At 37.4% G+C, this 25,476-nt stretch overlaps 1 protein-coding gene across 11 annotated transcripts in view; it reads left to right on the forward strand.

Moving 5' to 3' along the window:
• LOC148005135 (uncharacterized) overlaps positions 1-25,476 on the forward strand; it is a 239,935-nt gene that overhangs the window by 143,059 nt on the left and 71,400 nt on the right. For 4 of the 11 annotated variants that reach the window (XM_087555062.1, XM_087555064.1, XM_087555068.1 and 1 more), the window contains 3 exons: positions 13,554-13,623; positions 17,308-17,381; positions 17,634-17,699. In XM_087555062.1, coding sequence (XP_087411188.1) covers positions 13,554-13,623; positions 17,308-17,381; positions 17,634-17,677 — 188 coding nt within the window. In that variant the 3' untranslated portion in view covers positions 17,678-17,699. Of the gene's footprint in view, positions 1-13,553; positions 13,624-16,869; positions 17,382-17,606; positions 19,588-19,691; positions 20,057-25,476 lie in introns of those variants that run through there. The other 7 variants (XM_087555065.1, XM_087555063.1, XM_087555067.1 and 4 more) reach the window with 6 other exon arrangements.

Below are 25,476 nucleotides of genomic sequence, written 5' to 3' on the forward strand. Positions count from 1 at the left end.
GAAAGTGTGGCTAAAGGGAGGAGGGGGATAACAAAGTAGACAGACAACTCTGTAGAAAACCCTGGCATGCTTCCACAGAGCACAGTCTGGTGTCTACAGCTCAAAACTCATAGCCCATGTTGTGCTCAGTTCCAACTATGGAGAAAGACAGCCAGTAAGGAGCAGGGATGGCTGGCCCTGTTCCTGTAAGTTATTTCTGGATGCATTATTCATATTTGATAAATCATTTAGATGCAGATACTTTATTAGCTTATAAAGCACATTATATGGTTTTAAATTGTTAATACAGGTTGTTGTGATGCATATTGTACCTCTGAAAAGCCATGCATCACTTTAATTCATAGCCTCATTATAAAGCTTGTTACAAAGCGCTGCATTATTGCATGAAGGATAGCAGGGTAGCATTTCTGCAAGGAAACTGAATGTTGTATTTACATCATCAGTGGCTTGGATTAGCCCTTCAGAAATGCACTGGTAGATGCATCCAGATCAGAACTTAACCTTCTTGAGAATAAAGGCATTCTGTTCTGAGAATTCTCATGAAGACATGCAATATGGGTCTAGTCTGGTTGCATGATAATTATTCATTCTTGCTTGAGTAATCACTTGGACTGTAGCCTTGGAGAAATTGACTTGTATACTTCTCAACCTACTGTTGCAAATGTTTTTACAATACTAGGCATACATAGTGTTTCATTTATTATAAAACAAGTGGATGATAAGAAATAAAATAGGAGTAAGTTGCTTATCCATGGCACTATGGAGTTTAGTAGTACTTTTAATAAGGTAGAGAAACGGAGTGCTGGAGGACAGAAATTATCTAATTAGTAGTTAATAAAGGGAAGGGAGCTGGAAAGTTAAACAAATATCATGAGCCTAGGTCATCTGTAGACCTTTATTCTAATAAAGCATGTCTTCTACTGAAAGCTCTTATTGACAATTGGTTTATATAACCTAAATCTGAGTCTTGGTTAACTCATTAAGTACATGTCCTTGGGTAGATCACTCATTCCCTCTGGTTCTCAGTTTTTCCATCTTCAGAATGACAATAATTGATAAGGTCCCAAAAGAGTGAATGAAGAACAGCATGGCCGAGAGTTAAAAACATTTAAGATATTCAATAGATTCTTGTTACAACAATTGTTCAGCACTTGAAGACAAGGGGTGGAGGTGATTCTCAAGATTATATAAAGCATTCACAAGTAGCATTAACCATGCTAAAAGCAACTGGGATATAATTATACTTTGCTGTAATAAAAGGCTCTTTTTGTATTAAATATAATCCAACTGAGCACTCTTTGTCTTGGTATCTTTACTTTCATGAATTATACAATGTGCACTTTTCTGGACCATAAAATAATGTTTTCTTATTCAAAATCAGCAGTGAGTACTCATGAGAAGATCTGGGAATGATATGGGTTATATGAGGGGAAGCTTTGAAAAGTAATAAAATCTAGGCTGATGCCCAAGACCTGCACATAATCGAGGCAGTCAAGATATCAGCATGGAATATGGAGAGGGCTATGGCTCCCGTCCCTAACTGAGGAGAAAGTGACAACTGATTTCCCCTTGGTAAAGGAAAGTCAGTTTTGCTTAAGGGTATAACCCATGTGGGCTATCCTGTCCCACTGAATGGCTTCATATATATCAGTATACATGCACCAAACAGTTGCCTTGGTAGATAATTAAAACAAAACAAAATTGATATGGGAGTGGTAGTCTAAGGGTGGGTCTGGGAGCAGATGGGGGAGGATCCAAAAGTGTATAAAAATCTAAAATATGTATATTATATATATATATATATATATGTATATATTACAGGCTGGTATGTTTCCCTGTGCATGAGGAAGAGACTCTCATCACAGTAGAGGACCTATAATAGTTCATGAGTGCTGGAGGATGGAGTGTTGCTTTACTTTGTTTGTAATGCCTAGTACACTGTGAATATTCTAGTGGCAATCCTACACTTTAGTACATACAGGCAACACTGAGCGGACTCAGTGGGTTAAAAAGGGAGTACACATGTTTTTGAGTTGGAATGAAAGGGGACCTGACAATGCCCATGTCGTCATGACACTGAGAACCAGGAGTAGCCCTGCGAGATTTAAGAAGAAATACATACTCAGGTCGTTCACATTAAGAGAATGCCTTCTGGGTTTTACTGAGATCTTCTTATATACAAGAGGCAAAAGCAGTGGAAAAGTACCAGAGCAGGTGGAAAATTCCCAACCAGGAAAATAGGAAAAATCTGCATTGTGGAAAGTCCCAGCCCCAAAACAGGGACTGAGAGCAGCTGCCAAAGGGGTAAACAACTTCTTACTAGGGGAAGTGAAACACTCCAAGGTAGGGATCAATGGATCTGAGCAAAATATATTAAATTTGTGTATGAAATTCTCAAATGGTGATTTTTTTTAAATGTATGAAAAGAATACAGTCGGATGAGGAAAACCAGTGAGTCCAAGATGATTACTAAATACTCAGGTGTGGCTTTCTCAGGGTTTTCACATTTGAAAGTCACGAACTGACATGGATAAACTTAGTTAGCACTAAGTTTAGATTAGTGAAAAGACTGACTATTTACATGTTTGAACCTTGCAAAGGTGATATCATAATCTGGACTGTAATTTGGAATCTCCTCTCTTTTCTCAACATCTCTACAATCCCCAAGTTGAATGGGGAAAGTCTAGTGCCAACATTACTATCTTTCTATGCTGTAGAAACCTGTACTCATGTGTGAACGCTTTAGGAAATAACCTGCTACTTTTAGTCCCCTAAGGGAATCCGGGAACAGTAGAGACAGGACAACTTTGGAGAGGACAGCTCAGCATGATCTGATTGAAATTATCACCTTTGAGTTTCAAAGAAGTTTCTTTCATGTCTATGAAAATTATGCAGGGGCATTGCCCTTCCTCTTAGTTATTTTAAAAAATGATGGAATACAGATGGCTGTGTCCCAGATCACCTGCATGCTGTGACTTTAGTCTTTGCTAGGAATATTCTTTTTTTCATAATTTAAATAGCATTTTTCACCATGTTGGAAACAGAAAAAAAAAGGAAGACAAATCTCACATATTTCAGTTAATGAGATTGGGTGTTAGCAAGTCATTTACATCAAAACTAAGCACAAAAGGGAGAAGAGAGATCTGTAGAAATCCCTCATGTTAGATGAAGTCTGCTCTAACAGGTGAATATCCAGACCAAAGAAGCAATTTCACCTGGCCCTCTTTGCTTTCTGAATGCATGAGATAGAGCAAGAGGAATGTGAAACCCAAGCATGCCCCCAAAAAGGGAGCTGTGAACATTGGCTGACTTTCCTCTCACTTTCCCTTTACAAAAAGTAGCACCTGCGTGCCTTTCCTCTGATTCCAAAACCCTGACATTTTTCCTAAATTAGGAAGCAGGGGATTCATTCACTCTGCATTAGGTTGGGCAGAAAGCAGGAGAACTGTTGATGTTTAAATTGGCATGCAGAAACTCATGGGTGCACAAAGAACTGGATCATCATCACAACAGGATTCAATCGGTCAGGATGCACAGAATTGAATTCCCTCTTCAAAATACCTGGGCCTGTGCATATCTTTAGAGCTCTAAATTCAAGGTTCTTGTCCCTGAGTTTCTAGGTTCTTAAGGGTAGCTTGGAAGTTAGTAAAGGGATATAAACTCTTTTACTCCGGTTTTCAACTCAGGGTGACATTTCATCTCCATTTCTGTCTGAAACCTTGCCAACTGATGAGCTTACATGCTGCCTCCTGCTTACTTGTTCAGACAGTTCATTGCCAAAGAAGGGAAAAAAGGAAATTTATTTATTTATTCATTAATTCATTTTTTGAGACAAAGTATCTCTATTTAGGATTGTTTGTCATGGAACTCATTCTGTTAGCCTGGCTGGACTCCATCTCAGAGATCTACCCACCTCTGCCTACAAACTGCTGGGATTAAAAGCATGACAACTAGTGCCCAGCCTTTGTTTATGTTTTTTTGCATTATAATTATTTCATTTTTCTCTTCTCTTTTCTCCCTCCAAACTCTCCTCCATATGATTTCTCCTTCTCTTAAATACTTAGACTGTTTTTTTCATTATTTATTGTTTTACATACACACACACATACACACATACACACACACACACACAAGTGTGTATGATACTATTCTTCATATTCCCTTTATAAAAACTAAAAAAAGGCATATAAACTTCTTTTAGGATTTATGTAATTACTATAGCAAAACCAGAAAACAAAAAGGTTAAGAAGTAACATAAAACACATGTACATGTTTTCAAATGTGTGCAGTGTATGCTTATAACAAATAAATATGCAGTCTGTTTCATTTGTTCAGATATTCCTGATGGAGAGAGTCTAACTGTCTTGTAGACAGGGTTTCATTAGGACAGAGTGATGCCATACATTCTTACCAGCTCCTAGTCTGGTCTAATTCCTTCTCTAAGGATGAGAAACACTCAAGGATGCCATGCTGATTAGTTTTTAATTTTATTTTTATTTGTTTCCCCATATAATGGTAGTTTTAGTGTCTTTTGTTGTAAACATGTAGATTTTTTTAATTAATGATTTAATTTATTTCCATTTCAAATGTTGTTCCCCTTTTTGGTTTATTTTCCTCAACCCCCTCCCCATCCCATCTTACCTCCCCTTGGCCTCTAAGAGGGTGCTCCTCCATACACACACCCACTCCCAGCTCACCCCTTCAGCATCCCCCTTCGCTAAGGCAACAGGTTTCCAAAGGATCGAGTGTCTCCCCTCCCACTGATGCCAGATATGGCAGTCCTCTGCTACATATGCAGTAGAAACCATGGTCTCACTCATGTATATACTTTGGTTGGGCTGGAGAGATGGTTCAGCAGTTAAGAGCACTGTAATGGGATCTGATGCCTTCTTCTGGTGTGTCTGAAGACAGTGCCAATGTGTTCACACACATAAAATTTATAAATAGCTGATTAGTTTTTAAATGATAACTTTCTCCAACCTACAGTCACTGAGAAGAGATCCTCAGTTGAGGATTTCTTTATAGATCAGGCCAACCAGTGGATTCATATTGGGGAGTAGTATTGAGAGCTAATAGATATATAGGAAGACTCAGCCTATTCATTGTAGATAAAACCATTGTCTACACATAGAGTTCTGAACTATAAAGGACAAGCAAAAGCTAGCAGAGATCAGCAAAGTAAGTATCCATTTATTTTCTCTGCTGATGACTGTGAATTTTATGTAATCCACTGCTTGATTCCTGCCATGACTCAATATGACAGAATGAAACCTGTAGTTACAAGCCAAATAGACCCTTTCTTCCCCTAAGCTGGCTCTTGGTCAGAGTGTTGAGCATGAAACTAGAACAGAGCTCACAGAAAGTTCGGTAGAACTATTGAACTATTTGTGGTCTAAAGCATATTATATCGTATGATCACTTTAAGCATTCACTGGTTGCCTAATAAAATAGTAATATGTAACTATTTGGAAACTTGAGCCCAAAGCTAACCTCTAAAATAGGTGACTGTTTGTTTTATAAACCTTAACTTGAAAAGGTTAAGGTTTTTAAAGTAGATTGTTTCATTTATAAGTCATGTGGAGCATCTCGTTCTCTAACTTCCTACACCCTCTAAGCTTATTTTCCCAGGATGGTTGAGCTTGGTCACATCCTGTTGCAAGCATGGACATCACTCAAGAGAGCAGAGGGGTAGAACATGGCTTCTTTGCTTTCCGTAACCCACCACCCATTGCTCACCAGGCTCTTTTAGGCTCACCCTGATTGTGTCTGTCCTCATATCATCTCACTAGACAGTAGTGTAAGTCACCTTGCCCTGTCACATGAGCCCCGGTTGCCTGGTCAGCTTGTGGTGGTTGTGTACTAAAATTCTTGAGGTACCATTTACTTCTGGAGTTACGGCTGATGGGTACTTGCTGAAAGCCAGAAAAGCAGGTGCTTTTCCCCTCAATTCCGTGCATGATCCTTTGAGCTGCAGTGCTGTGAGTTCCCTGGTTTTACTGGACAGTTTCCCGATGGGACTACTGCAGTCATCTGATCTGGTTTCCTATTACTAAATCCTTTTTTTTTCTTTCAAGCGTCTGAATGTTTCATGATGCTCGTTTCAAACAGATGTTCCATGTAACTATTAGAGGAAAATTAGTATATTATTTTCAACAAATAACTAGTTTTAGCATTTCAGTCAAGTCTAAACAATAAATTTAGGAAGAAAGAAAACTTCATCGTGCTTGTCAGATTTGTATGTATTTTATATTTCTTTGCATCAAAGAAGTTTCTAAAATGATAACCAGAGTCTGGGTTCATATCAACCTAACAAATGGTAAAGGAAGGTAGGTCCTTTCTGCCTCTCTTTGATAATTAAGTATTTTAGCATGCCCATGTTTTGTTTGTTTTTTGTTTTGTTTTGATTTGATTTTTAATCTCTTGTCTAAATTATTTGTAGGATCAAGAGCTTCCCTGTTGTGTTTACTTTTATATGAACATTCAGATGTGAACCAACCATCCTCTGCTATTGGCATGTACATAATTTTTATCTTACTCATATAAACACAGTTCGCATCATTTTATACATTTAAAGCATTTATTGTTTTCTTTAAGATAAATTCGGGGAAGTGGAATATTTTGGTAGAACCCAAGTAAGTTTAATGTTCTGATAATAATAAAAAAAACCCATCACAGTGATTTACAAGATAAGCAATCTCATTTTTATCCTCATCAAGCATTTGCAAAAGCCTGTCTCATTGCACCATTTCCAACCTTGAAATGAATTGAAAAAGAATGGACTACCCACACAGTTCAATACGCCTTTTCTCTACTTCCTAGAGAAGTTAAGCATTCCATCACATGGGTTTTAGTGACATTACATTTATGTTTCTCATTTAAAATCATTTGCTTTTGTTCACGGACCATTTGTCTATTTTTCTGTTAGTGCTTTTCATATTTGATTTCAAGGACACATTACTTATTAATGACATTATTTCTTTGCTGATCTTTTAAAAAATATATTCCTGAATTGAGACTTTTAATTAGCTTTCCTTACTCTGAGAGTAAAGAAATCTTTATCTTGGTAAAATGCTGAATTGTATAGCATTTTAGAGTTTCATATTTTAATTTAAAAATCATCTTCTATTTTCAGGAGTTTATGTGTTCAGGTGGCAGTTGGCTTGGTGAAGTAGTCTAAGACGCATCATGCCTTATTGATTTGTGAAAAATTTTTTGACTCTTCAAGAACCAACTTCCTAGATGTCTACTTGCCACACAGATCTTATTTGCTACCACCTCACCCAGGTTCTAAGGGAGTCACTTCCCCTTCTTGTGATTGTGCTCAAACTTCCCCAATTATGTTCTAATTAAGAGATTAAAATAAGCTATGTAGCTGAAATGAAATACTACAGTCATTTGCACATTTATCATTTTATTTTGATAATACTACTCTGTGCTTTACTAATAAAATTTGGCAGTTTAAGAAACAAAAAAGTAGAAATATCATGTTAGGACAGAAAGTATCTGTGCATTTATCTATGGAAAGAATTTAAAAGGAAAATGGTGATGATTTGTGACAAATAGAGGTTTTTTGTTTTGTTTTGTTTTGTTTTGTTTTGTTTTCTGAATTCGCCAAGTCCTATAAATTGTCTGACATGCCTTAAGGAAGTAAATATTATATAATTATAAGTATGGAAACTATATGCATTTTGAGGCTTGGTGAAAGCAAAATGATTGTCAAAGTAATGGTCAACATAAGAGAAGAGTCTGGGGTCAAGGTGCACGTCAATCAGAGAGAATTAGGTGCTGGGTTATGCCTATTGTCCCTTTGAATTTCACCTACTGCCTCAAAAGTTTAATTGGTTTTTTCTTATTATTTAGCTGTTAGAATAGTTTATATATTTGTTTATCTTAATTTTATTTATATTATAAACTATGGTTATTCAATATATCAATTATACCAGTAAAATTCTAAAGGAAAAATACTATTTTAAATGAAGGTATTTTTCTATCTCCTACTTCAATTACTCCCAGACTCACACTCTCTAAGTCGTAACCTCTTCATTTTTCTTTCTTTTTTTATCTACAAAATCCAATGAATGCTGACAATATGAATATGGGTACAGGTCCATCGCCTGTACAAAACATAAGATTTCTCTCTGAGACAAACTAGGGACATTTCTATAGATTTTAGAGCTCACAGCCAACTCAACTTCTGTCATGGGTGGCTGTATTATCTGGACTGAAGGTATGTGGAGGAGTTTCATGGATTGGTGGTTCAATATATTCCTCTAACATTTGCTTGAACAGTTGACTAGCTCTCTGTGCATGAGTATCAGGGGCACACCCTGTACAGTGAGGAGAAAATCAGAATCCTATCTCCTGGGTAGCTCTTCCTACTCTTTGGGAACAGGAATTCACTGCATTTTTGCAGTTACAGAACAGATGTGGTGTTCTCTCTGGAATGTTAGATGCTATCTTAAGGAAATGTGAAGAAAAGGAAGATTATCTAACCTCAAGGGCATAATCTTATTACAGCAGGAAGAAAAGATGGAGATATAAATGTATGTCTCCATAAGTTGATTGACAGTCTTATATGTATTTTTATATTCGTCACCCACTCGTCAAACTCTATAGTTAAGGTCTGTGCCTCTTATTGTATACGGATTATACATTGGCTGACAATTTGACAAGATCTAGAATTGCTGAAGAGATAGGCTTCTGGGACATCTAGATCAGGTTAACTAAAGTGGGAAAAACCCACTCTGACTGAAGAACCCATTCCATGGGCTATGCTCTAGGAAAAAAAATGGCTGGGTAGCAGTATCCTTTGCATTCTCCTTCCTGACTGTGGTTGAACCAATCCCTTTGAACTGTAAGCCAAAAATACATCTTTCATCCCTTATTTGTGTTGGTGAAAGGATTTTATTACATAGATTTAAAAAAAAAACATGACTACTGTAGACCTGTATCAATTATATTTGAAAGCAAATAAATTCATTAAGACCTGAGATCATTCAGGGCTCCCAGCTTTTACAACATAGTCTATTGTACTTATTAGAAGATTAATAAGTTCTTGTTAAACTGTGACTCAAATTTATTACATTTTTGGTATTTATAAATAAACATATTAGGATTTTATTGGCTCTAAAACTTTGGCTCTGAAGACTTGAATCTATTTATTGTCTTTTCACATTTATCTGTATTTATTGTAAACTTCTAGTTAATAGGTAATTTTAAAGACCTAAATGCATGGTGAAGTGTGTCTATTTTTATGTAAATTCACCTTAGTCTCGATTTCTTTGCTTGGAAATATGAAGGGGGTCATAGGACAGACATTCTTTAACCTCCACCATTTGTGTGATGCTAAAATTCTCAGTGTTTCTAGCCTTTGTCTCCTACGCTTAGAGATGAAAAAAGCCTGCCTTCAGAAAACACTAATGGCAGTGCCAAAGCAGGGGCCATATGTAAGAGGGAAACAAAATCCTCTGCCTCACTCAGCCTTGAAGCTTAGCACACATGATGTCAGCCTTCTTTCCTGCCCACAGAAGTGGAGTACTGCTGCATTCAAGTGGCATAGACAGAGCATTCATCCCAGTCACTTTTAACAGTCTTTTCTTTATGCATTTGCATAGAGATTCACTTTCCTACGGCCACGGGAAGCTCATAAAATCTCAGCCTGCACTGACCCTAAAAAAAAAAGATATTTTTGTATATTGATGGGTTTGTATACTTCCTTGCACACAGAAACTGCAGCAGCCTTTAAAACTAATTAACAGCCCCCTATTGTGGACATGGCACTTGGCTGTGATTTAGTCTGGGTGGGAGGGCAGACCTGTGCAATAAGAACTTCTAATGCTTAGTGCAGATCTGAGGGGATTTACAAAGTGGTGTTATTTATGATAGACAGCTTCCTTTTCTCAGTTTTGGGGCATAAACATGAATAGAATTATTTTACACTTTTATATCCTAAAAAGTGGAGTTTGCCCCTAAAAATGGTATTCCATTTCTTTAGACAATCAAGTAAAAATGTTCTTTCTGCCAGAATCTGTTGTACTTGGGACATGTTCTAAAACATGTGTGACTCTGGGGCCTAGAGCAGTTATGGTGCTGCAATGATTTGGGTCCTCAAGTGTTCTCTCTGTAATGTAATATGACACCACGAAGCTCTCCATTCTCGTAGTATTTTCCCCCTTGGCTAATTTTCTATCTGTGGAAGCAGAATGATTTGCAGTGGCTAAATTCCTTTCAGAAGGCCCTTAAAAGGGAGCTGTTAGGAGCCTGGGGGAACAGGCTTGTTTCTGCTCTAACCAATTTAGTCTTGGAGCTCTTTTCTCAGATAAGGGAGTTCCCGACTGACCTCTAGGAACATGAGGGCTGGAAGCCAAGCCAGAGGGACAAAATAAGCAAGCGAGTAGGCAGGTAGGAATGCAGGCAGGCAAGAAGGAAGAAAAGAAGAAAGAAATGGAAGGAAGGAAAGAGGGAGGGAGCAAGGGAGGAAATTAAGAAGGAATTAAGCACTAAAAACAAAACAACCCCACCAAAAGTAACAGCAACAACAAAAACAACCAAACACACACACCCACATACACACTAAAATTTCTGGGCATGAGTTGAAGAGCATGCTGGAAAACCTGAGGCTATGGGTCTGTTCTAAGTCTCATTGCAATTGTGTAAATACACAAGATTATTAGAGATTTCAATGTTGGGCTTTTGACCATTCTTACTTGATTGGTCAAATTAAAAAAAAATGCTTCATCATTTGGAATACACCGCTATTGTACAGAAAGGGAAAACTTGGCTGATAAATTGGAGGGATGTTGACAATAGAAATCCAGGTGCCAGAGAGCAATCACCCCATCTTAACTGTGTGCAACCCCTCATTCTCTTCCGCCGGAGGAGTTCCCTCAAATTGAAAAGGCTGCAGGGCAGGAGAAAGCAAGCATGTGCATCTTTATTAGGTTCTCCGTTTACGAGATCTCAGATTTAGTGAACCCTGTTAGAACTGAGCATGTGAAGGCTTTGGCCCTGTGTGCTTCTTCCTTAGGTTCTTGGTTTATGAGCTCTCAGGTTTAGTGAACACTGTTAGAACCAAGCACATGAAGGCTTTGGCCATGATTTTTAGCCTACTAGATCCACCTGAAATTCAGAATAAGTGCCAACCTGACTTGTGACCCTACATATCACCTTTAATACATTGTCTTGTCTACTCTTGCTTTCCTTCATCGGTTCCCACCCTGAGTCTTCACTCTAGCTCTCAGCCTGACTCTATTTTTTTCAGTTCTGAGAGAACATATAGGAATGCTCTGCCTTTCTAAATCATGAATAAGTATCATGTTATCATATGAATATAAACTATATAAATTTCTAATAGCAATTTCCAAAGCTTAGCAGCAAGTTAAATTGACAAGAGCCCATGTGAAATGTGCTATGGCCATGGCAACAGATAGCTAACAGGGGTAAACTATGAGAGGTGGGAGCCAGAGCTGTCTCATCCATGGGAGTGTGTTAAAGCCTTTTATTTAAATGCCCTATACTTTCCATGCACTAACTAGTTCCCAAAAAGAATCCTCCTGTCTTGGTCTGGGCAATTTTAGACCTGAGGTAAAAGAAGCAGGGATACTAATGTGACTATAATGTCATGAGCCCAAGAACTCCCACCACATTCCACAGAATCACATCAGGAGGAAAGCATTATCCTCCTTTGGCTATTCAAAACCCTCTCTGAGCTATTCATCTCTGCAGACTCCCTTTTCTTTTGTAACAATGAGCTGAGACTTGATCTTGAATAAATGAAATATTGATGGAACTTAAGAGGTAAAAAAAAGGAATGACTTTGGAGTTGGAGCTCTGAACGTTCTCTCAGATTCAATACCCAGACTTCTCGCTTACTAGTTGTGTGAATTAAGTCAAGAAGTTAAAAGTCCTCTACCATAAGTCCCCTCTCCTAGAACTGTGGTAACCGCTTTCTAAAGTTTCATGAACAATTCAAGAGAGAGTGCAGAGTGCCACTGAAGTAATGCCCAGTGAGCAGGACCTTAAACTTGATCTCATTAGCAATTTGAGGGCCTGACAACTTCATTGAAAGCCCTAGACAATGACAGTTGTGAGGACAGAAAAGGATGTGTTATTAATAATGAATGAGAAGAATTTGACAACTCAGAGGGGGAGGATAGCTTAGACGGTGTGGTTATTAAAATGTCTATTTGATAATAAAATCCAGGGGTAATATTTTTAGGATTTGCTCAGCAGTTCACTGGTGGCATCGAGGATTGGGGCACTCCTATCTTTTTTGCTCAAATATCCCTAAATTTTATTTTCTGTCCCATGTGCTTGTTCTCTCATCAGGAGGCAGATGGTGCTGACTATATATAAATATATATATATATATATATATATATATTTATATATATAATTTTTATATAAATGTCATTTTCACCCTCAAGGTTTTGTCTCATGTCCTATTGCCCAGATATATGCCAAAAAGCCATAACTATGGGCAATCCAGAAAATAAGTTTTGTTAGTGAGATGCAAGTAGTATTTTTCATTCTCCAAAGCTGAATACATTGTTGTATGAACAAAGTTGTATCAATCTGGGCAGTGATACAAAGGGTAGAGCCCATGGGTACGCACATCTAGTACATAAGGATGTAATTGGGAGTAGAATCACAGAGCTCCATGATTTACATTTTGGGTACCAAGTACCTTAAGAATACAGGATTCCAAAGAGAGCATTTTTGCCACCTTATGTAACTGCTTTTGTGGAAAGCGTCTTATAATTGTCACTCATAACAGCTTACCTTGCATAACCGATTATAAATCCGTGCTAGTGTATGCTGTGGGGGTATCCTAGAGAAGTAACTTCACTAAAACAAATGCTTTTAATAATAGTGCTGAGAAGGCAATGATCAGACCCTCTCCAAGGAATGTGCAAAGAACTCCAGATTTTATTTGCTTGGTTAGGTTTAACAGTGAAGACTAAACTTTCTTAATTGGTTTTATTACTTGTTTCAGGGATATCTAGTTTTGCAGTACTTTGCAGATTACCATACAGCTACAAAGCCAGAAAGCACCTATGGCTTAGATTTATGGACTGTGTTCACATGTATTACGAACATATTCTTTTTTTACTGTCTAACGAAATGTGTTTATTTTGTATATGGAAAATAATATCTCTATTTTGGGATGCTTTCATTTAAATCCTTAATGATTTATGAGCATTGCAGTTTAGATACCATGTGCATTTATCTGGACCACATAAAACATGCTTTCCCCGAGCAAGCCTGACTTGGGACCTCTTAGCAATCAGCACTTTCCCATTTTGATATTATCTCTACTGGGGGTGTCTATTTAGTTTTTGTTTGCTTTTATTATTTCCTTCAAATTTCAGTCTGGTTATTGCATTCCTGTATCGTTTTGAAATTTATAGTCTATTTAATAGCATTTCTATTTTTTATGATTATGTCAGTCTTACCCATAAGAGGGTCTCAGGGAATATGTTTTGAGTTTCTTTCAATAGCAACCACATGTAGAAACTACCTAACTGAATTATGTGTTTTATTTTTTTTACCAGAGGGAGCCGTGAAACAGAAATGGTTTTGGATGGAGATTATAATAATGATTTGGAGGCATCTTTATGATCTGTGAGTTTCATATTACTGTCCTGCCCACCACTCCCTTTGATTATTGCCATTTTCATAGAATGCTGAAGAACTTCACACATACGGGAGCAACTTCTGTATCTGAGTGATGCAGGAAGGGACGGCACACTTAGTACTGAATCATTCACCAAAATGTCAAGAACATTTTGTTCAAACTATCCCAAAGGATAGCACAAAGTGCTGTTTCTTCCTCGGAGATTATGTGTTACAAGAGCTGAGGCATTAAACCATCATTAATAGAAGAATTTCAAAGAGGATAATTCATTGGAATACTTCAGGGAATTCAGAAGCATAAACTAGCCTTGTGCAAGATCAGTTAGGATAGAAGAAAATTGCCAGGGAGCAAGATGTCCTCCTGCCTGTCGCTCTGACTTGTGGATCCCTGGGTGATGCACGTCGCCAACCCAGAGGGAGGCAGACATGTGACACTGGAGAATGAGAATGGTTGTAATTAAAGTTAGCATTATAGAGAGTGAGCCAGGTCCCAGGGCCCCTTCCGAGTACCTCACATGTCACCCACTCATCACAATGAGACGAAATGGAATAAGGAGAAGTCAGACATCTTGCTTCAGGTCATATAACCTTATAAATAATAAGCAGTAACTTCCTGGTTTGGTCACAGTTCCCTGGCTTCTGAAATGAGTTTTGTTTTTCTTTCTCCATTAACTTTCTTTGACTACCTTTCTGTTTCAGCCTGCACAGAGCACTCCAACCAACACTGTACATTTTCTTCCCCCGCAGTTCAGGTGTCTGACAGAGATTGACTAGGTTCTCTGTGTTCCAATTCCAGCTTCTAGGACAAACAATCCATTAGGTCAAACTAGGTCAGCAGTTCAGCCTGCCATGAGGAGGGAGATAGGGTCAGCCAGTTCTGACCCATCTGCAATGATTTCATTAAAACTAGCTGGGGACAATTCTCACGGAGTACATGTACCCACAGCAGTCACTCTTCATAGCTATTATTATTATTATTATTAATATTAATACATTGTAATATAAATAATCATATCAAGAATCTTATCCACAAAATCCTCTGCAGTCCTCCTTATAACCTTCAATCATTGAATTTAAATCAATTGAATTTCTATTTTCTAACTTTGGTTCGGACCAACTGTGATATGTATACTTGACAAGTATGTTTTGTGTTCCCTTGTTTCCTTATCCCTCTAGATTAGAGAAAATTTACACACCAAATAAACACAGTGGAGAACTGGCTGAGTACAATTTCCAATAGACAAAATGGGTGAAATTAATTGCCTTGCTTGTTTCTGACTGCCGTTCTATAAAGAGGATCTATACTGTTCCCGCTTTAATGACAAGGAAACTAAAACAACATGATTTTAAATTAATGCTCCAGATCATGCTACACAAAGGTGACAGACTCCTAACCAAACCCAGTTGCCATGTGAGAATTGAGATTTAAGTATTTATGCTGAACAAAATGAATATTAACCCCATGGGCCTGTTTTACTCCTAAAGGTGGTTAGTATGGGGCACTTTTACCTGAAACTAATATCAGCATGTAAGCCAGGCAAACCACTCACAGATCAAAGTCCCCTGCTTAAAATGCTGCCTGCTAACTCTTAAAAGAACAATTCTCTGTGAATCCTGTAATTTAGTGGGTATCTAGTTGGGATTGGCTCATGTCTATGAAGCTGTAGGAACTGGAAGGCAGTGTGCCTAAGTTATGGGGACACTGGTTCAAAATGAAATAATCTAAAGTGGAGTTTCAAATCACTTTATCAAACCTGTATAAATTTGGTCCAAATTCTGACTACATCTCATTTGTGAAACACAGGTCACAACTCCTACGATTTAATCTTTAGGAGGTTAATGAGATTGGTATGTTTAGTTATTTGACTGAGGTAAAGTGAAGATGTTCATTGTGGTACTTAATCTTTATCCCTTGCTCCTTTCTATGCATTGTCTATGTGTAGTCCAGGAGACTGTTCAGCTAATGATCCACAGGGAGAAGAGACAGCAAGGAAGGAGAGGAGGCAGTTTGACCTTCAAAGTATACCCTCAACACTTTCCTTCTTCTAGTTCTTTCTCACCTCTCAAAACTTAAAGAACTTCCCCAAATAGTATTTTCAGCTGAGGATCCAGTCCCCAAAACAGGAGGCTCAAGGGGGCCCTTTAATATTCAAACTATAACAGCATGCCAAATCTGAATGCTCTACTGTTCAGGGAGTTTTGTCTGCCATATTAACTCATCCATTACTTTTAAATTCAGTCTGATTTAAAGTCTCTAGATACCAAATAAATATATATTTTTTGTCAGAGAGTAACGCTTTTGCTTCTAGTTCATTTTCCAATAGAGTCCACATTTCCATTTAAAAGCAAATGAGCACAATCATTACTAGCAAGATTTCTGTCAGGATTCTGACATTCTCATTCCCACTACCAATAGCCAGTAAGGGCTTTTTGCAACACTAGAGTCTTTTCTAGTGCCTACCAGATAATAATTTATGATGTTTAAGGATGACAATACCATTGTTATGTACAACTTGTCTGGTACCTTTCTCTGCATCAGTTACTGTTGTCATCATTGTGGCAAGAGAAAGAACAAGGTAGGGTATGATAGATTGATCTTAGCTCATGCTGACAATGGGTTCAATCTATGGTCATTGGGTTCTGTGCTTCTGGGAACATTGTGATGCTCATGTTATTCCTGGGAATAAGTCTCATGGTTTCATAGTGGACAGGAAGCAGAGACGGTGAGGAAAACACCAGAGGTAAAGCATGACTTTTGAAAACACAGCCCCAAAGACCAACTTCTCCCTACCAGGTACTACATGCTAAAGTTTACAAAGAACTCTAACAGCTAGTCACCAAGACCCCCGTATATGAGCCTTGTGGAGATACTTCATATTAAAATCATTACAAATCTCCTACAATTCCAGCTTCTCTTAACTCTATACCGGAAGCACATTCTGAAGTAGCATTGATAGGCTAAACTGTAGGGCATTCAGTAGATTTCCATAATTCCATTATAATCTTTTAAGTCACTAATAAGCAAGAAAAATATACCCTTCAATATTGTGTGTGTCCTTCTGTTGTGTTTAGGCATAATAATTCAGTTACCTCTGATATATATGGCATAGTACATACAGTAGCTTCTTACTAGATGAGGTGGTTTTCTTTATCATTTCTATTTTGTAGAGTTCTTTATGGGTTGGACAAAGAAAAGAAAAATATATATATTCATTTGCTTGCTTTTCAATTTAGATAGAAAATACATTGCTCAATATGACTTTGTTTGAGAACACATGATGCATGCTGACTGCACCCAACTACTGCTCATGCAGTTCAACCATGGGTAGAGTAACCCAAAAGGAACAGCAGAAGTGCACATGGAATTCCTGGAATGAAGAGTTCCGTTGCAGACTGACAGATGAAACACAAACTGATCAAGGCTCATGTGCCACCAGGAGGTTTAATTTGGGGCCCTTGAGGATGGTATTGGAGAATCCTCCCTCACTGCGTCATTAAGTTAGGATGTCTTAAAGGAGTTGACATGATTCTTGTCCCTCCCCACTGCATGCACATGCATAAATATAATTAAATATGAAAGGTGGTGAGAGTGGTTGAACATCTGTCTTTAGCTTTCAGATTTTTCACAGTCTGTTGATTAGGTTATGTTTTGTATTATTCCAATGTCCACAGCTGTCAAGTGAAATGGGAACATGTCGGCTGCATCAGGAAGCCGAGGTCTGCAGCGGCTCTTCATGCTCCACGTGGTAATAGCTGGTGACAGCTTCTACTCTGAACAAATTGTTTTCTGGTGGTTGATGGGTCTCAGCTGTTCTAACCTGGGAAGTGATGAGTTTTGCCTTCATTTGGAAAGCGAGATTTGTTTCCTATAGACTCTCTGGCTTCTTTGGGTGTTATTGTTTGTTGTATTTAAAAAAAAATCTGTGAGCACGTGTGCATGTTACACGCAATGGTACTTTGGTCCATTTTAGGTGGGAAGTAATGATCTTTTACCACAGGACTACAACTGGCATTTTCCAAGGTCTGTCTGTTCCTGCTATAGAAGACGGAGAGATGAACAAGAGGTGAGAGAGACAGTTCAGACATTCTCATTCCTACCACCCACTCAGAGATTGATTTCTCATCTCAACTCGGGATGTTTGTTCGCAGGCTGAGGTCTTTTCTTTGTAAGTGAGGTTAGTCACACCAATATCCTTATGTAGTTCCAAACAGTAAAGCGCTAATTAAAATGGCAAGGTCTAGAGACATGGAGTGTCTTCTTTCATGGGTGTTAATCCGACTTGATTATGTATGCTGTGAGTGTGTGCACACAGCACTGAAGTTGAACATGTTCAAGAAGGAAAGGTCTAGATGTTTCTACAAGCTTTCATCTTTATGCCTTTTCTGGGTCAAAATAGAGTTTTAGACAAGGATCTAAGTATATTTTGACCCAAACATGTAAATACTGAAAAATTGCTTGACTAGTTATATTTTAATAATAAAAATACAATAAAAGTTGTCCATTGCTCAATAAATATTCTTCCTCTATGCAATCCTGAACAATATAGTTCTTAAAAGTCTACAGCCACTAAGCAGGCTTTATGGTTCAACATTAAGCTGTGTCTAGTATGACCAAGGAATTAAATTTTTAATTTTATTTCCTTTAAACTAAATTAGTCATATATGAATCCTGAGTGCAGAAATAGATCATTAATGATGAGCCTTTAGGCTTTCAGCTAGTACAAATAAGAAGTGTATTTCTCTAAGGATCATTTTCCTAACAAGCCCAGGGCAACAGTAATGTCACCTGAAAGGGAACAACTGGCCATCTGAGTATCTGTCTTGGATGAGATTGAATCATAGACAACAATGAGATACTTATAAGATAAATGTATATTTTAATATAGAGCAATAATAAATAATACAATTTATAGTTTACAGAGACAGAGCCAAACATTGTAATAAAAAACATATTTAATTACCCATCTATATAATAATTCAGGAGCTGTGCATATTTATCATCTAAATTTTCAGATAACAGATATACTGTGTAGAAAAATTATGACCACGCCCAAAGATAATCTAGATAATAATAGACGTTGGGTGACACTCAAGTAGAGCCTGCCTCTAATACACAACCACAACTGCATTTGCTGTCTGGAAGATGAATTTAAAAAGTCAGTTTATTTTATGTGAGATTATTAAATACCATATATGAACACAGGGCTTCTGATCTCTAAAGTCCCCTTTCTTTTATCTCCTTGATGATTATGATCAGAAGAAAATGATGTCTAGATGCAACCCACACAGTACATAGTCCATAAAAGGTACTTGCATCATTTTTCCTATCCTCGTAATTAGAACATTACTATAAACTCTAATTGCATGTATGAAAGCAATCAGTAGGGTCATTGAGTCAGGTATGAATATCATAAGTGGCACTGCCCTCAGTGTCACCAGTGACAAAAATAACACAAAATTATAGCTTTATAGATATGAGGGATTCAAACAGAGTAGCACAAAAATCGCTCAGTCTTGGTCAGAGTAACCAGGGCTGCATGGGATTCTAGTCTCTACTCAAGTTCACTCAAATGGTATTTTTGAGCACGCTTACTGATATTTTCTAATTTTAGCTATTAAACATGTTGTGCTTCATTGTCTAAATAATCATTACATGGGGAAACAATGGGAGAAAGGTTGTCTGTAAATTATACTGAATTATTAATTGAACTAGGAATTGTTTCTATGAACATTTCCACTGGGTACAGGGGCTGTTTGCTGTCATTCATTTTCCCTAAAATGTACTTCCTGGCATTCCCACCCAAAGGACTTGTCAGCTCCTATGCTGGGCTGTGAGCATGGTGAAAACTGACCCACTGGTTATATTAACAGAGAGGAAAGAAACATCTACCACAATGCACTGAGCTGTCAGCCATATGATCTGAAGTAAATTCAATGAAATTGATTTGTTTTAATTCTTTAGTATTTCTAATTATTCCCATGCTGATTGCCAGTTAGTATTCATAGCACTAAATTCATGTTAACCATTTGCTCACTCTTTTTCGTACTTTCAATAGGTTGTGATTTCTGAGCTTCTTAATTGGATTGTTACCTCACTGTGGACACGTTACCATTTTTCTGTTTCTGTGTGACAATTAAAATAGTTCTGAGGACACATGGCACATTGGGCGAGTTCCTAAAGATCAATATCTGGAAGGAAGAGGCAGTGACCTCTCAGTTCAATAGCAAAGAAGATTTACAGATGTGATCCTGTCTGCACTGAGATTAAAGTAAGAAAAGTGGAGAGCTGGAGGCATATAAGTCTGGACATTTACAAAGATTTAAATAGCACAGCCATTGCATAGAGGTGTTCGTTATGGGAAGAGGCCGCTGAAGCTTAGTGTTGGGAAATTTACATCTGAATAAAGTGAAGGAGGTATTTTAGTTAGGGGTTCTATTGTTGTGAGAATATACCATGATCAAAGGCAAGCTATAGAGTAAAAGATTTATTACATTGGAAAGCTTGTATTCCATCATCTGCGAAAGGCAGGAAAGAAACTCCAGGGAGGAAACTGGAGGGCGGAACTGATGCTTACTGACTTGTACCTCATAGCTTGCTCAACTACCTAGGCGTGGTAGCATCCAGAACAGTGAGCTGGGCTCTCAGACATCAATCAGCAATGAAGAAAATGCCTACAGGCTTGCCCAAAGGCCAGACTTGTAGGGGAAAGTTCTCAATCAATGTTTCCCTTTTCAAAGTAACTTTTGCTTGGGTCAAGTTGACATAAAATTAGACATTACAGGCGGGAGCAACCCAAGCCCATGAACCTGCTTGAGATGAAAAATGGATAAGCAATAGAGTAAAGATGAATTCAATGCTACTATGGTCGTAGGCTTTTTCTCTGCAAACATGAGTATAGCATCTAAATGACTGAGATACCAAGTCCAATAACTTAGTGTAGTGTTTGTTAAATAGAAATGTATACTGAGTCATATTCATATGTATCTATTAAGACTAGCAAGTGAAAAAGGCAGAAAGGGTTTTTCTAGGTAAGCATAGTAAATCAATAATTGCTACATTTCACTTATTTCCACAAGATGATCCTGTTTCCTTCTTCTACTTTAGCTTATAAGGGGACAGCATCTATGTACTTAGTTGTGAAGTTGTTTAATAGAATACCTGTCTATCAGAAGCTACATCTATGTCCATATTTCAGGTTTAGAATCAAAGAATTCAGTCAACTCTATGAGTGTAGCTTGGGTGCAGATATTAAAAAACAAAATACTTGCAAAGAAAAGTGAAAAGGATTTATGCTAGAAGTAAAGGATAGAGTAAAGGATAGAGCTGAATGGTGTTGTAAGAGCCTGAAGTGGCCTTACCTCAGGAGCGCAACCCACAGAGCACAGATTGACAAAGTGACCACTGCAATAGCAACAGGGTGAGCTGGCCTATTCTCATTGGTGGTACACAGGACAAAGGACCTGGTCAGGTATTGGCTGGCCTGCTCAATGGGACTGTTCTTGGCTCAGTTGGTCACTTTCCTCATCCAACCCCTTCACCTGGCCTTGGAGAATCACTGGGAAAAGGGCTGAGTTGGCATGTCCCTTGGCAGCGGGTGGGGGGGGTGAACTGGGTAGTCAGAGAGGGTCAGGATGTCAGTTCGTGGTCGTTCTTGGAATCTACCTCAGGAAGGGGTAGGGGGAACAGTTGTTTTTGTTTTGGCTAGATTTCATTAAGCCTGGTCACTCTGACCGCCAAGACCTTGCTTCTGTATTCCCAGAACTTCGTTCTTACAACTTTGTTTCTTGCATCTGTGAAACTTATTTCTTCAATAGCAGGACATTGCAAATGGTACTGTCACATTTTGATGGTCCAATTTGTGATACAGAGAGGTTCTGTGGGGAACATTCTCCAAGAGCATTCCTTATCCAAGGTTTCTATTAGATTAAAAAGTTAGGCGAAGACCAGCATAAGTAACATTTCAGAAGCAAAGCAACCACAATGGTGGAAGAAGCGTCTTAACTGTATGTGCCCAGCAGTAGGTGTGCACAGTGGCATGTATTTCAAGGGGTGTTATTGTTTATGGTTTTTCATTCTAAGATTTCTTCAATCAACTGTGCATGTTTTCACGTAAGCATGGAAATCTAAATGTATATTCACATTTTATGCCAAAATAGTATATTTGGCTTCCTGCCAACTAGGAGATAACTATTAGAGCCAAAGATCCAGTGACTAAAGACTGTCTGGGGCAGTGGTCTTCAACCTCACTAATGCCGTGACTCTTCAATACAGTTCTTCATGTTGTGATGACCTCCAATAACAAATTTATCATTGCTACTTTATAACTATATGTTTGCTACTATATGAATCAAAATATACATATCTGTGTTTTCTTATCATCTCAGGTAATCCCTGTGAAGGGTCGTTCAATTCAAAGGGGTCTTCAAACACAGATTGAGAACAGTTGCACTAGACCTACTTATTCCATTGTGCAAGGTTACAGTTGGAATTGGCTATGCTCCCTACTCTGCATACCCAGAGGTGTCATCAGCTTAAGCTGAAATGAGTAATTGAAAGCATTCACAATGTTCTTTAAAGAAAGGGGTTAGAGTTCTGTGGGTACAGAGTTTTAATCTGTCTTTGTTAATGTTATGTGCTTATATACTTGCAAGATCTACTGGGTTTCCCAGACTTTTATGAGATTTTTCTTTAGATCATTGCAGATTTCCACTAAGCTGTAATTATTAATATTACAGAGCTCTTCTATACATTTTAAGATTTTGTTTAAAGGTAAAATTTATAGTAAAACACCAAACCAAAGAAAATGACATTATTATAATGGATAGATGGATAAATGATAGATAGATAGGTATGTATGTTAGGTAGGAAGGTAGGTAGGTAGATTGATAGATACATAGATAGATAGATAGATAGATAGATAGATAGATAGATAGATAGATAGATAGATAGATATATCCTCTAGATTCCTTAAGAATTGGAAGAAAGACAATTGTAAGCATCCATTAAAATACAGTTTCTTGGGTTTACAAGTAGTTGTACTTGTACCTAAATTGGAAAAAATCAAGTACTACATTTTTCTTTTTTCTTTTTTCTTTTTCTTTTAGTTTGGGGCAGTTGTTTTTATTTTATTTTATGTTTTATTTATCTTTCAAATGTTATCCCCTTTTCTGGTTTCTCGTCCATAAACCCAGGTATTACTCTTGTTGGAAAATCTCTGAGGCAGTGGGAAGTAGTACAATGCCAAAATACAAGAAAATAACTTGGCTTTCACGCTTGTCTTAGAAGCTATCAACAAACACTGGGGAGCTCAGGAAACCATTTTATCTGTGAGACAATCATGGGAGAAATAAGTATACAAACAGGAAATAAATAATGAACACTTGGCCAAGAAGGCATATCTGATAGAAAAATCAGAAGTAGGAGCATGAATCAGTGAGCTGTAATGAAATGCCTGATGCTAAGCATTGATGAAACTACAAAAAAACCCAAACAAACAAACAAACAAAGAACAACAACAACAACAACAACACAAAAAACAATACTGGCAGAAAAGGTGTTCTTAACCTCATGGCAAGAAAAGGACTCACATGACCTTCACAGTGAGAAAGAGCTAGTAGGAGAAACTATGAACTCTTACTTTTGCTTCCAAACTTACATATTCTCGAGGGCATGAAAAAGTGTGTATAGTGAATATTTAGCCATCCTCTACAATTGGCAATTTGGTGCTGTTTCATTATTTCTTGCCAGCGATAAATCACGTCATTAGCCCATAAGAATGTTTTAAAGACACCAGAGGTTACATTTCATGAACAACTAAGAATTCTTCCTTCTTAAGTATGAACACATGCATGTCTATCTTTCTGCTATTGAAGAGTCACCATCCTTCTCTTTCACCCCATTCCCAGGTCCTTTAGTAAAACATCTACTTCTTGATGCCAGGTTCATAAGGCTATGACTTCTGAAAGGCCTACTGTTCTCCAGATGCCTTAACTGGTTGCTAAATTACACAAAAAGAGTAAAGGGAAAGCTAAGTTATATGTCCTTAGTTCAACACTACCAAAGAAGGTACTCTCTTGTGTCTTACATATTTTGGAAAGTAATGTGGGTTTATGCCACACACATGTCAGTAGGGGTGCATTTATCTCATGGTATATGGCCAGATAAGAACATGGGGTATTTTCCTCCCATAGCTCCTCACCCTACTCCTTCAAGAAAGGATTTCTCACTTAACCTAGTCATTTTGCATGTAAAGTCGTATTCTGCAAGCCAAAAGGATCCTTCTTTTTCTGTCTCTTAGGACTGGAGTTACAGGTACATGTGTTCCAGCCCTGATTTTTATGTGGGTGTTAGAGATCCAGACTCAGGTCTTCATCCTTACAGCAGAAAATGTTCTTGTCCTCTGAGCCAGCTCTCCACCCATCCTCTACATAGTCTTACCTAAGTTCTGCATGTAGTTTAGAAGGAAATAAATGGCCCACCTTTACTCTCTCACACCATCCCATTTTCTGTTATTTTTGAACATGTGGGTAAAAGACACTTTACCAACTCACTTGAGTTAAAGTTTTGTGTAAACTTACTGAGTCCCTTGTTTTAAACATGTTTTAGGTCAAACCTGCCTGTATTTGATTCAGGGAACAACTGATAAAGCTTCATTACCAGGTTTCTTTAACTCCTCTACATATATACATAAGGAAATATATGCATCCCTCAAATTTCTATGGTGTTCTTACAGATTTTTGTATATTTGTAACAACCTAGTAATGCTATTTTCCCCTTTCTCTCTGTGTTGTCATGATTATGAAGGGTTTTAAGAGTCTTTTGGTGGTTATCTAAAAGAAACCATAACTTTCTATAAATAACCCTTGTTTTATAAGTAATATCTATTAATCAAGAATAAAAATTTACATTTCATTTCTTCTCTTCCATTTTTAAACCACCTTATTTAATTGAATTTTGGTATTAGATGATAAAGTACTTATTATTGATGATATTTCCCTGCATTTGCTTAGTGTTAGCATTCTAACATTCTAAGTGTTTAATATTCTTTCTGTAACCACAATCCCATCACTTGTTATACCTCAGTTGCATAATTAAATTAGTTAGATGACATTTGACTGCAAACCTGATTTTAATTTTCAGTGAGGTAATGATTTAGAAATTGTTTGTGAAGAATTTCTTTATCTTAGTTCTCAGATGTTTGTACTGAATCCCCCAGGAAAAATTCGACCAACATAACAATTTCATTGATCATCCTAAGAGAATACATATATGCTTAAAATTCGCATGCCTGTCCTATGACAGTGGCTAGTGTTTGTAGAGGAAGATAGATGCTTTTTGTAACAGGAAGGATTCTAACGACAATAACATGGAATAATTATTCAATAATAAGGCTCAGAAAGAGGCTACCACTGTATTTGAAACTCTGCCATTTACTGTCCAAGGTAATTATTAATATATTTTGTTAAATGGAGATAAAAAAGGAGGTTGTAGGTTTCATGAGGATTATAAAGAAATTAAATATTTAGAACTGTTTGGTTACATAGTATATACTCAAGGAAAGATACTTATTATGTTATTGTACATCATAACAATTGCTAGGTGGTTTGGATGCAAAATACCAGTTAGGTGCTTGAATTTCCAGCCTCAAGATCAATAATGACATTAAATGAGTGTATTTTGTCTATGCCCTATGATGTTTATTAATGCTTTTGTCCTTTTCTTTTGTCTCTTGGATTTCTTTCTTTGAGTAAATATGTTGAGTTATATTTTTGTTAACTATGGCATATATTTATGTCTATTATTTTGAGAGAAAGATTTGCTTTCTCTCAGCCTCACATAAA

The sequence above is a fragment of the Rattus norvegicus genome, chromosome 6 (assembly GCF_021556685.1).
Source record: "Rattus norvegicus strain SHRSP/BbbUtx chromosome 6, alternate assembly SHRSP_T2T, whole genome shotgun sequence".
NCBI lineage: Eukaryota > Metazoa > Chordata > Mammalia > Rodentia > Muridae > Rattus > Rattus norvegicus.